This window comes from Chiloscyllium plagiosum, chromosome 29 (genome assembly GCF_004010195.1).
Source record: "Chiloscyllium plagiosum isolate BGI_BamShark_2017 chromosome 29, ASM401019v2, whole genome shotgun sequence".
NCBI lineage: Eukaryota > Metazoa > Chordata > Chondrichthyes > Orectolobiformes > Hemiscylliidae > Chiloscyllium > Chiloscyllium plagiosum.
This window is the reverse complement of record NC_057738.1, coordinates 34,105,327-34,118,259: the sequence shown is the minus strand read 5'-3', so window position 1 is coordinate 34,118,259 and position 12,933 is coordinate 34,105,327. Positions and strand designations below refer to the sequence as shown.

The 12,933-nt window shown below is 39.3% G+C and overlaps 1 protein-coding gene across 7 annotated transcripts in view; it reads right to left on the bottom strand.

Annotated features, from left to right (window-relative positions):
- fars2 (phenylalanyl-tRNA synthetase 2, mitochondrial) overlaps positions 1-12,933 on the bottom strand; it is a 496,334-nt gene that overhangs the window by 347,944 nt on the left and 135,457 nt on the right. For all 7 annotated transcript variants that reach the window (XM_043719495.1, XM_043719493.1, XM_043719492.1 and 4 more), the window contains one exon: positions 7,606-7,737. In XM_043719495.1, the coding sequence (XP_043575430.1) occupies positions 7,606-7,737 (132 nt within the window). The remainder of the gene's footprint in view (positions 1-7,605; positions 7,738-12,933) is intronic.

Genomic DNA, 12,933 nt, shown 5'->3' with positions numbered 1-12,933 from the left:
CAGGTCCAGGCAGCGGGCCGTGGAGGGGGTTGTTAGGGCCGACTGCCTGCCCCTCTTCCGCGGTTACGTTAGGGCCCGGGTGTCCTTGGAGAAGGAGCACGCGGTGTCGACCAACACCCTGGAGTTGTTCAGGGAGAGGTGGGTGCCGCAGGGAGTGGAGGGCATTATCCAATGATTTAAATGGGTCATCCGCTGAGAGTTTTAACTGAATACATTAACAAACTTTGTTAAAGTTATTTCATTGGTGGAGTACAAGATGGCAAATAACTTGCAGCCTTTGGGACAAAATTCCAAATGTTCCACTTTACCTGGTCGGGACCGGAGAGAACGCTGACCTCATGCTGACCTCTGCACGGCTGCAATCAGAGATTGATCCTTTCAGTCCCATACCCGTGACAGAACACGTAAATCACTGAGGGAGCGCCGCACTGTCGGAGGGTCAGTGCTGAGGGAGTGCCGCACTGTCGGAGGGTCAGTGAGGCAGTTCTGAGCTCGTAGAGGGTCGGTAGTGACGGGGAATGTCTTAATAAGAAAGAGGATTGCAGGGCAGTGATATGGATATTGATACCCAAAGAAAGGGACATTATGTACAATCATAGATAAACAGCAGCAAGGGAGATCAAAGGGAAAACAAAATCGGCAAAATCCAAAATTATTAGCTGTATCCTTCAATGTATGGAGTACATTTTATTTTATTCATTGAGACGTGGCATCACTGGCTGGGCCCAGTATTTATTGTCCGTCCCCAGTTGCCCCTTGAGAAGGTGGGGGTGAGCTGCCCTCTTGAACCACTGCAGTAGGTAGACCCACAATGCCCTTAGGGAGGGAATTCCAGGGTTTTGACCCAGTGACAGTGAAGGAATGGTGATATGTTTGAAACAAAATCAATGAAGTAATGCTACAAATGTAGAATAACAGGTTGTGATGTTATAGACATGGTTACAAGGAGATCAAAGCTGGGAGGTAAATATTCAGGGTTATGTGACTTTTCCAAAAGATAGGCAGGAAGAGAAGGGGTGCTTGGGGTAGCTTTGATAGTGCAGGATGGAATGAGTACTTTAGCAAGACGTGGATTGGAAGATGTCGAATCCATATGGTGGAGTAATAAGTACAAAGGGGAAGATGACACTGACAGGAATAACCTGTAGATGCCCAAACAGTAGCTATACTGTTGGACAGAAACTAAAGAGGAGATAATGAGGGCATGTAATAAAGGCAGTGCATTAATCATGGGTGACTTTAATCTTGATGTGGATTGGAATAGTCAAGTTGACAGACAGTCATGAGGAAGCATTCATCATGTATTTGGGACATCTTCCTGGAACAATATGCTGTGGATCAGCTTATTTCAGATCTAGTGATGTGTCATGAGAACTTTTTACATCAGGAATAAATGACCCACCAGGAAATAGAGACCGTAATGATAAAATTTAAGCTTCAGTTTGAGTCATAGAGATGTACAGCATGGAAACACACCCTTCGGTCCAACCCGTCCTGTCTTCTACCTTTGAGCCAGTTCTGTATCCAAATGGCTAGTTCTCCCCGTATTCCATGAGATCGAACCTTGCTTATCAATCTCCCATGGGGAACCTTGTTGAACGCCTTACTGAAGTCCAAATGGATCACATCTACTGCTCTGCCCTCATCAATCTTCTTGGTTACTTCTTCAAAAAACTCAATCAAGTTTGTGAGACATGATTTCCCACGCACAAAGCACTTCCTCTGGCAGCTCATTCCATATACACACCACGCTCTGCGTGAAAATGTTGTTTCCTAGGTCACTTTTAAATCTTTCCCCTCTCACCTTAAACCAATTCCCTCGAGATTTGGACTCTCCTACACCAGGGAAAAGACCTTTACTATTCACCCTATCCATGCCCCTCATGATTTATAAACCTCTATCAGGAGGTCACTCCTCAGCCTCCAACACTCCAGGGAAAATAGCCCCAGTCTATTCAGCCTCTCCATTTCGCTGAAACACTCCAACCCTGGCAATGCCCTAGTAAATCTTTTCTGAACCCTTCCAAATTTCACTACACCTTTCCTATAGCAGGGATGTGCAAATTCAAAGCAGTATTCCAAGAGTGGCCTAACCAATGTCCTGCATAGCTGCAACATGACCTCTCAACTCCTGCACTCAATGCAATGACCAAGGAAGGCAAGCGTACCAAATGCTTTCTCCACTAACTTGCCTACTTGCGACTCCACTTTCAAAGAACTATAAACCAGCACTCCAAAATCTCTTTTTTTGGCAACACTCCCCAGGATCTCGCCATTAAATGTATAAATCCTGGCCTGATTTATCTTTCCAAAAAGCAACATCTCACATTTATCCAAATTAAACTTCATCCGCCACTCGTCAGCCCAAAGGTCCTACTGGTCAACATCCCATTGTACTCTGAGGTAACTTCTTCACTGTCCATTACACCACCAATTTTGGTGTCATGATTTGGAGATGCTGGTGCTGGACTGGGGTGTACAAAGTTAAAAATCACTCTACACCAGGTTATAGTCCAACAGGTTTAATTGGAAGCACACTAGCCTTCGGAGCGCCGATCCTCCACAACCACCTGATGAAGGAGCGTCGCTCCGAAAGCTAGTGTGCTTCCAATTAAACCTGTTGGACTATAACATGATGTTGTGTGATTTTTAATTTTGGTGTCATCTGCAAACTTAGTAACCATAACTCTTATATTCACATCCAAATCATTCATATAAATGAATATAAATAAAAAGCAGCAGACCCAGCATCGAAGACCTCAGCTGGAGTATTAGGTAACATGTGCATGACACTGTTAGGAAAGATTGAATTGAATTGAATTAGCTTTATTGTCACATATACTCAAAAGAGTACATTTTAATGTTTAGAAGTTGCCACATACAGTGCCATCTTACATACAAAGGTACAGATTCTTAAGTATAAATTCTTAGGAAAAAGAAGATAGAAAAATAAAGAAATAAAATAAAACGATGTGAATACATTGGAGAGGTTATGGTTCCAGAAATGAGAAACTTTAGTTATGAGGATAGATTGAAAAGGTTGAGGCTGTTGTCTTGGAGAGAAGAAAGCTAAGAAAAGATCTGGTGAGGTTTTCTAAACATGAGCGATGAGGCAGAGTAGATAGGGAGAAGCTGTTCCCATTCATAAAATAAAGAAGAACAAGAGGGCATAGATTTAAAGTGTTGGGCAAACCAAGTTGTTGGGTGATGCAAGAAAATAAGCTTTGCTCAGAGAGTAGTTATGGTTTGGGATATACTGCCTGGTGATGTACTGGCACTAGGTAACAGAACTGGTGCAGGTATGGCAAGCCAAATGACCTCCTTCTGTGCCGTAACAATTCTATGACTCTGTGATTATACTAAATGACTAGATACACTACCTAGTGAGATAATTGCTGAAGTACTTAATAGTTTGAAGTTTTACACCCTACAGACAGACCAATGGCTAAAGGTCTAAGTTCAGAAGAAGAGGTCCATATCATCAGCAAGGCAGTTTAGTTTTGGCATTCTCTAGGCCATCTGAGCTTAAAACAAGTTTAAAACTGTTTCAACAGTTCACCAAACAGGGCTGGAAGCCTTTCTTACACAGTTCAATGAGAAAGGTCAATATGTTTACCTGTGTCTGCATGTCCCTTGGAGAATTGGAAAGAATCCAATCCGATGAATGTGCAGAAACTCATTGAAAGAAAATGCATGTGACCTTGTCAATTGAGTGAAATTAAAGAGCAGCAAATTATAGCAGATGCTAGAATCTGTACTGAAAACAAAAGTGCTGGAAATCACAGTGGATCAGGCAACATCAATGAAGAGAGAGCAAATTAACGTTTCAAGTCTAATTAACTCTTCATCAGAGATGACATGAAGTATCATGTCAACTCTGATGAAGTGGCATCTAGACTCAAAAAGTTAGTTTGCTCTTTCTCCATGGATGCTGCCTGACCCACTGTGACTTCCAGCACTTTTTATTTTCAGAAGAAATTAAAGAATGTAGATAGGAGTGGCATGAGTGTCTGTGAGGAATTTTGCAGAGAAAATGGATTCAATTTTTCTTTGTGCTATTTACAATGACGTCTTTCCAAATTCTCATATAGCTTTGTTTTATATTTGTATTCTTTTGCAACAAACAACTTCTTTTGTTGAAAGAACACTGAATACTACAGTAAACAAATTGCAAAAATAAAACTTGTGGTGTATCAAGACAAATATTTCTCTGGAATTTGACTTGTCCAATATTACCAACATCAGCTGGGATCCTAACATTATTCCCTCATCAAAGGGTTGTACCTGAGATTTTCTTGAAGGTTACCTTTTGATTTTCAGAGGCGATCTTTTGGTTTTCAGAGATTCTTTTTTTCATTTACGGTAACTAATTTATTAAGTGATACTATCACGTTGTAACAATACTGTATTGAATTGCCTTGTGAGGCATTTGGACTTACAGAAAAGTAGAATTGGAAGAATTGATCAATGTTCTCAATAACTGTTTGCTCTCCATTAAAGTTAATATCACAAAAGGAAAACATTATTTCCTAGACACCACAGCATTTAAACTGGCACAAGACAACAGTTATAAGTTAACAACAAAAGTTTTTTTTCAAAATAACCAACAAACACTTCTATACAAAAAGATCCCATCACACAAAACACACATTCTGCTGACTGGTGTAGTCAGAGCTAATATATTTCCATTACTGGAACATTTTAACCAGGCAGTTATTATCCTATTTATAGCGTTTCAAATCTCAATCCCTGATTGAAATTTAACAAGGGACACAGGGTTCGTTGCATTAGCATCCATTACAATTTACCCCATATGATAGCTCCTGACATTATACAACTTTAAGCAAGAGATTCCACATTAAATTTCAAGGTATTCACTACTCAGTGATTGTAAACTCAGCTTGTGATCATCTTGTTGACTATTCCTTTGTTGACAGGTTTAAAGTGGTTTTTGCAGCCACCTTCTCCTGCACCAGCTTACAGGCTCATTCTCCTTTTGTCCTGTATTAGCCTTACTCCACAACAGCCCCTTCCTTCCTCTGCTTGCAAACTTCTCCTTTTACTACTACCCACTGAAACCTCCTTTGTACCACCCAGACATTTATTCTGACAACCCCACATTGCAGACCTTCTTTCCTTCACCTCCTTTGAACTTCCTGCACACCCACTCCCAAACCCACCAGGAGAAGACGATCCATTCCAAGATCTAGGTGATATTCAATCCAAGGATCTAGATGATAGTATTCCCTTTTCCATTAAATGAAAAGCAGCTCTCTCTATTGCCAATAGAGTTACCAAATGCAATTAGCTTAGATTACCTCAATCAAATTCCTAGTAGGCATGTGATCACACCTCTAAATTAATATCTATGAAGGGTATTTTTGTGAAAGTAAATTTAAGATAGTGTGATGAGAGCTATTTGCTACATATCTTTAAGAAGAGTTTGGATCTCAAATTGTGGCATATGGGCAATTGTCTTTTTGTTTGTGAAGGAGTTTAGTAGTTGAAAATCATTCGGTTATTAATTTAGCAGAAGAAAAGATTTTTAAAAGTTAGTTAAAAGTTACTAATCTCAATTCTAAGGAGACGACTGAAAAGATGTAAAATAGTTTCTCCAGAAAAAAGGAGTTAAGGGAATCAGTTACCTCAGTGTATGAGTTTCACTTTGTGAAAACTTCCAGATCAGGATTTGTGTTTAACAATCTGCAGCGGTTACTCAAAATTGAGAAAGTCTAAGATCTCAGTGGTGTGAGGATTCAAGGAAAATACTTTGCAGCTAACAGAAAAGTAACTGTGGAAAGATAGTACTTAAGAATTGGGCATAGGAGGAAAATATCCATCTTTGTAATAACTAAAGTGATAGCGTTGGAGAGTAGATGGAACTTGATTTTGCATGGTGTTTTGGAGTATTTCAAACTTTATGATATTAAATAGCTTGGTTTGTTTTATTTTATTTATTTTGTTTCTCTGCTGTAATAAACCCACGTTTTATTGTTCAAATCTGCAGCCTTCTGTGTTTCTGTTTCAGTGAAAGATTGTTGCATCAAATTACATGAAATTAAACATGACCTATCAAGCCAGATTTTATTCAGCTATCTGACTTGTACAGTAGTAATGTCAGTTGGAATGATTACAATAGATTTTCCTGGCAAAACCAAAGGAATTCCCTCTATACTTTGTCTACTCTATCATTCAATGGTTCCTAATTTTCTTCTGCACTCCAGTTAAGCAGGAGAGATTACCCCATGAACTGTCTATCTATCCTACCCAGCCAATTTTGAGTGCCACTGCAAAAATCTTAATTAGAATTAATGGGAAGAATGGCATTGCTTTTGATGAGACATTCGTGAGGTGATCCTGGTACTAAACCCGAAAACGTCAATCCCATTTTGGGTTTCATGTCAGGTTCCTCTTCTTTTTTCTCAAGTGACATTAACATAAATTTTGCTTTAAAAACAAAACTTTGTTATTGCTTGTTACCAAACCCGAAAACGTCAATCCCATTTTGGGTTTCATGTCAGGTTCCTCTTCTTTTTTCTCAAGTGACATTAACATAAATTTTGCTTTAAAAACAAAACTTTGTTATTGCTTGCATTTGTAACAATTCATACCATGAACATGGAGATGGTTTGGTTGTGTCATGATCACATGAAGATGCAGATAAAGATTCAGGTCTATTTTCTTATATGGCTTTGGTCATGGGACTGCGCAGCAGTGACATGCATTTTGGAACAGCCCAAGGACCACATAAGCTCTTTTGCATAATATGGTATGATGCTTACCATAATAAGTGGTTATAGTGAGGCCCACTGCTGCAATTGAATTTAACTCAAGCTTAACATTAAAAGCACAAAAGTATCTCCGTTCCTAGCATCAAGGTAAATTTTTGCTCTTCAAAATAAGACATCTCCTTAAATAAATTGTTTTATCTTTAAACAACATTAAAAATCCTCCATGCCAACTGAATATTTGTTATTCCATGCATGATGTGTAAGCCCTAATCAGTGCATATCTAATTGGGTAGAATTTGATTTATGTTACTTCAACACTAACTGTTAAACATATGTAGGCTATGAAAAGTTCTGTGCACAGCAACAAATAAAGGCATAACTTGAAAATATAGTAAGTCATATTGCTGATGCAGCAAACAGAATTTATCTAATTGCTACACAAATATTTTGTCCAGTATTTTCTGTATCAACAGCACTATGTATTGTATACAACTCCTTCTTCTTGAGTTCTCTACCCATTGGCAGGTGCTTGGTAATTATTTGCTAAATCTCAGCAAAGTGTCATGAATTTTACAATGAATAGGGGATGTGGATACTGGCCCAAAATTTACCTGAACTGGGTCATGGATTGAACCCAGTGTTCTTGGCACAAATCAGAGCTGCGCTATCCATTCTACCCCAACTAATGTAACTACTATATCAACTTTTATATGAAGTATTGCTTTTATGAACAATTCACCTTGTTCACCTTGAGATTTATTTGGCAGAAATTATCAAATAATTTTAAATTTTGGAATAGTCATGAATAACAGAGTTTATTTATTAAATCATAAACAAAGAGGGCTTCAAGGCCAATTGTTCTGCACTGAATTACCTGAGTCTACCAGCTGCTGCTCCATGATCCCACAGCCAAGGACCTCCATCCATTCTCCTTGGAACTTGATCTCCATTTCAAAGGAAGGATGCGTAAATGGGAAATAGCAATCCACCCATCTAATTTCTAGTCCTGTCACAAGGCAAATAATGACAGTATTAGTGACTCCTGCAAAACTTGGCTCTTCAGTTAACGACACTTGTTACTGAATTCCAGGAAAATAAATAGTGAACAAACCACTTACAATAGTTTTGTGACAGCAATAAATCTTTAAACTAGAGAAAAAACCCAACTATGTCTTTTCTAATATGAATGGTACTTTTTGCAGTTCAGGCCCCCTCCAAGTCAATCACTTGTCAAAACCTCTCAGTCACCTGGCATTTAAGGAAAATGAGTCAAGATCATTGGAAAACAGGCAGTCCTATTGAGCAACTTAACAGGCAGCAAACTAGAAACTTCTGAAAATGATAAAGTAATCTAAGGCTTCATGTTGGATTTGAAAAATTCATTTCTAAATGAAGCGCTGTTGATCACAATGCTCATCACGGGCCTCTCATTTTAGAACAAGAAAATTAGTCTGTAATTTCAGCTAAAGGATATTAATAAACATGGAACTGTGTGTCAGACAAGCTTCTGTTTTGAATTATAGTTTTGCTTTTTTAATCTTCTCAATTTGCTAACAGTTCAGTGTTTAGGACTTCATGAAATATTGCATTGAGAAGTTAGATTTCCATTCACAAGCAGTAAGACCCATGTGGTCCTAATTTGGCCTTTGCTCAGCTGCTGTACTTGAGACAAATGAAGTCACAGAGATCTGTGTACTGTTTCATCTGAATACATTGTTTGCTAATGTTTTATTTTACTATTTTGTAAATCCATAGCAAAAAACTTTCAGATTAGTTTAGTTTGTTTTCTAAAGGCTTCATTAATATGATGTTATTCGTTTCATCAACATGAGGTGCACGAACAATCGTTTCAGCCAAACGTACAAACATTATTGTAGTACTTTACGGAGCAATTGGAAAAATCATGTGACATTAACAGTGAACTGTTAAGATGTTGTTTATTTATTAGAATTCAATTATGAACAAGTATGTTTTTGTTTCAAGTAAACAAGACTTGAAATCAAAGTTCGTTATAAGGAGAATAAAGCCACAATATTACATGGTCTTAAACAAACTGGATAACTTTTACCATGCAACAACCAACAGAGAAAGCAAAATATCATCCACTGTATATTCTAACATCCAAAATTAACTTGTGGCAAATGTGAATACAAACTATAAACACGAAATACATACCAAATAACAGGCACAATCAAGACAGACCTCATAAATCTTCTCAGCAGCCAACCTAGACTTAATGATCACTGTGAGTTACAAACAAATATTTTCAAACTCTGCCTTTATCATGAAGGATTTCTGCCCCTCATCTTCAATGCTTTGAACTCTAACTTCCTTTCAACAGTAGCTCCAACTCAGATTGGAGGCCCTCCTGCTTCTTCTTCCAGCAAGGGTTTTGAGGTATCAAATACAAATTCGGAGCATTTTAAATGTTCAATTTCTTTTCCTAGATTTTGTCTGGGTTTACAAGGCTGCAACGAGAAAGTGAGGACTGCAGATGCTGGAGATTAGAGTTAAAATGTATGGAGCTGGAAAAGCACAGCAGGTCAGGCAGCATCCGAGAAGCAGGACAGTCAAGGTTTCGGGCATAAGTCCATCGTCAGGAATGTCGGGGTGTGGGGGGGTGTGGATGGAAGGGGACTGAAAGATAAGGGGTGATGGTGATAGGTCAGAGTGGAGGGTGGAGTGAATAGGTTGGAACGAAGATGGATAGGTGGGACAGTTCAAGAGGGCGATGCCGAGTTGGAGGGTTACATCTGGGATGAGGTGGGAGGAGGGGAGATAAGGAATCTGGTGAAATTGACATTGATGCCTTCTGGTCAAGAGAGTGATGCCAAGTTGGAAGGGTGGATACAGGACTGTACCCCAGCAGCTAATCACTGGCATAATTTCAGCTCTCTCGCTGCACTGAGAAATCAAACACTGCATATTACTTCTCCTGTGCCCTAGTTCTCTAGCCATATGGAGCAGATCGCTATATGGAGCAATCACTTCAGCCTCACTGAATTGACAATTGGTCCTTAAGAGCTTCCTCCTATGCCCTGGCTCCCCAGGTGAAGTAAACCATCATCTGTCCTTCATCCTTGTGCTCCTGCATCTGCTCATAGATTTAAACTTTCTTATTCTAAGATTGCTGTTTAGAGGTTTTCTCTATATATCAAAACCCCAGCTGCGGAGTGGTCAGCCACAGCTATCCTCTCAAACCTCATCATGTGGGCTAGCTTTTGTACTGCATATCATACAAATGCACAACAGATCTATCCCTTCATACCCATCAACCAGAACTCAGCTTTAGGTCTGGGCTAAAGTCAAAACATACAAACCAGGTCTAAACTTATAGACTCCCTCTCTATGACCTCAACTCAGATTAAAGAATAGAACAATATTCTTTTGTGAATAAGTACACAAAAACAAATTCTGATTTTAGTCTCAATCTTTCATAATCCTAAATAAAAATAATATTCTCAGCAAGCAAATAGTGTACCATACAGGACTTAAATGACATCTATGTCAATACAGTGCAACGAATGTAATCATCAGAAAGTCTTGAAAAAAATTCATTTGTAGATCTTCCGAGGCTTCGCTCACAGGCAAAACAAGTCTTCATGTGGTGGCTCAGTGATTAGCACTGCTGCCTCACGGTGCCACGGACTTGGGTTCGATTGCAGCCTTAGGTGAGTGTCTCCATGGAGTTCGCACATTCTCCCTGTGTCTGCATAGATTTCCTCCCACAGTCCAAAGATGTTCAGGTTAAGTGGATTAACCATGCTAAATTACTCATAGTATCCAGGGATGTGCAGGCTATGTGGATTAGCCATGGGAAATGCAGGGTCACATGGATAACGTAGGGGGATGGGTCTGGGTGGGATGTTCTTCAGAGGGAGAGTGTCGACTCAATGAGCCTAATGGCCTGCTTCCACATTGTAGGGATTCTATGTTTCTCAATGTTTATCGTGGTCTCATTGTGACTCAAATATAACCATCGCAAAATACATAGGAGGCTTGAAACAAATAGAAAAGTACAGCACAGAACAGGCCCTTTAGCCCACGATGTTATGCTGAGAACCAATCTCAATTTTTGGCAGGCAGGCCATGTATGTTATTAGTAACTGGTCAACTAGCCCACAAACCAGTCTGCTATTTGTTGTCAACCTAATCTCCATTTGTCCACAATGCTTCCTCCCATCTATCTAAACTGGTCTGAATCTAAGTCCAAGATGTAATCACCCAGTGCCTAATGCTATTCATTACAAATTCCCGTTGAGAATTTTTCTAGTATAAGAATAAATGCATCATCTCTGACTCAAAATATAACATGGTTGCTATAAAATATTGCATTTTTGTTAACTCCTTGATTACTTTGTTTTTTTTCAATTGACTGTTCTATGACTAATGGTTTTGTAAAAACAGAGCAATTTGATTCCTCTGTTTTATAGAGATTGATGGTTTGTAGCTTTTCAAGCTTGTCTGGTGAATGGAATTGATTTTTGCCAGCGTGAAATTTCCAACTGAATGTATGTGAATCAATCAGCATAGTGAACTTATTGTGCAATGGCTGTTTGCATTTGTAGAACAGGCACGTGCCTTTTAATTATATAAATGAAAAAAATCAACCACAGGTGTCTTCCACTAACTGACCCCAACATATTCATAGTTCTGTATGCAAGGAGAATTGCAAATGACCAGTTCTGGTCCACCAGTTGCGAAGCTCTGCTCTTTGTAAATCTTAAGTGACTATATTGTATGTTATCTTTCATTGCATTTTATGCTTCTATAGCAAATACAATGAATTTGCAGTGTCCACAGAGTGAAGAAGATTTGCCTTTAGAGTTTCACTTAAAATTTACCGTTTGTTAATGACTGCGAGAAAAATCTTCAGAGGATGGACCTGAAATCTCTAATCATCAGAAACAATTTTCCCAGAAGGGTAGGCATTAGATCTCTAATATGCAATATCACTGTAAAATTTTCTGTGCTATGCCCAAAATACACCTACACAATTGCAAACCAATTTCCACTTCAACCACAGAATTTTCCCACGTTTTGAGCAACATAGGTAACAATAAAGAACTGTATGGGAAAAAAATCAAATTCTCTATGTCAAGAAAATATTTACAATTTTCCCCTCAATGGTATCAATGGTGAGAATTTTGCTGTCTATGTTCCTGCATTTGCTTCTCATTAATACTGAATTTGCCTCATTTAAATGTAGTTTGCAAATTAATTCTCTCCTCCTTTCCTGAGAACCTAGATGATGACAATAACCTACTTAAAAGTCAGAGCAGTGACTTAATGAATGTAGATTGCCACTTGCTTCTCCAGGCTTTTATTTTAATGTTCCTCACCAAAATGTCCTTGAATATTCCATAGACAATGTTATCCTCCATCCCTCAACCACCAAAGTCAGCACTGGCTAACCACCAGTTTCATCACATTTTCATGGCAGATCTTTGACCAAATCATAATCCACTTCAGTCCCTTAGAACTTCATTTTGGTGCTCAGGGATACCTTTGACCTGCATGTTCCTGCTAGGCCGCCATGCACACAGTCATCTCATGCATCTACACAGGATACATCTTATTATTCTTGCCTTCACTTCTTGGTGCTCACTCACTTTGCACTTAGACGACTGGAAGGGTTAGTAATTGTGGAGGATGTTGAACATTGAGTTGAGATGCTGCATGCAGTAGTGACATTGGTAGTACTTGAACACTGGTGACATTTGTGCAGTGGCAGAATTGGAGTGAGTGTAAGGTAGGAAACAGAAGATGATGGCACTTACATTTTCAGAGCACAGAGGATCTATTTCATGCATAGGCATGAAGTTTGTCTGACCTTGGAGGTAACAATGACCCAGGCCACTATCTGTACCCAGGCAGGGTGTTTGGTGCCTTGCCATCCTCTGGTGGCCCATCAGGTACAGGGTGGCACTCCTCTCAATCACCACACCCAACCAGATTTCCAGATCCCTATCAGAAAAGTGGGCTGTCAGCTTCCGTTTCTGGAACATTTCAGTTTCCTCAGAAGACTGTGAGAGATAGTCCCTCGCTTGCAGCATCTGAAATAGTGTGTAGCTGGGCATTAGATATGGCACCCAGCCACTTGTGCACTGGAAGAGTTTGATAGCATTGGGAATTTGTCCTTTCCTGCTGCATGACTGTACAAAAAACCTCCCCGCAAAGAGACTGTTGCATAATTCATGAG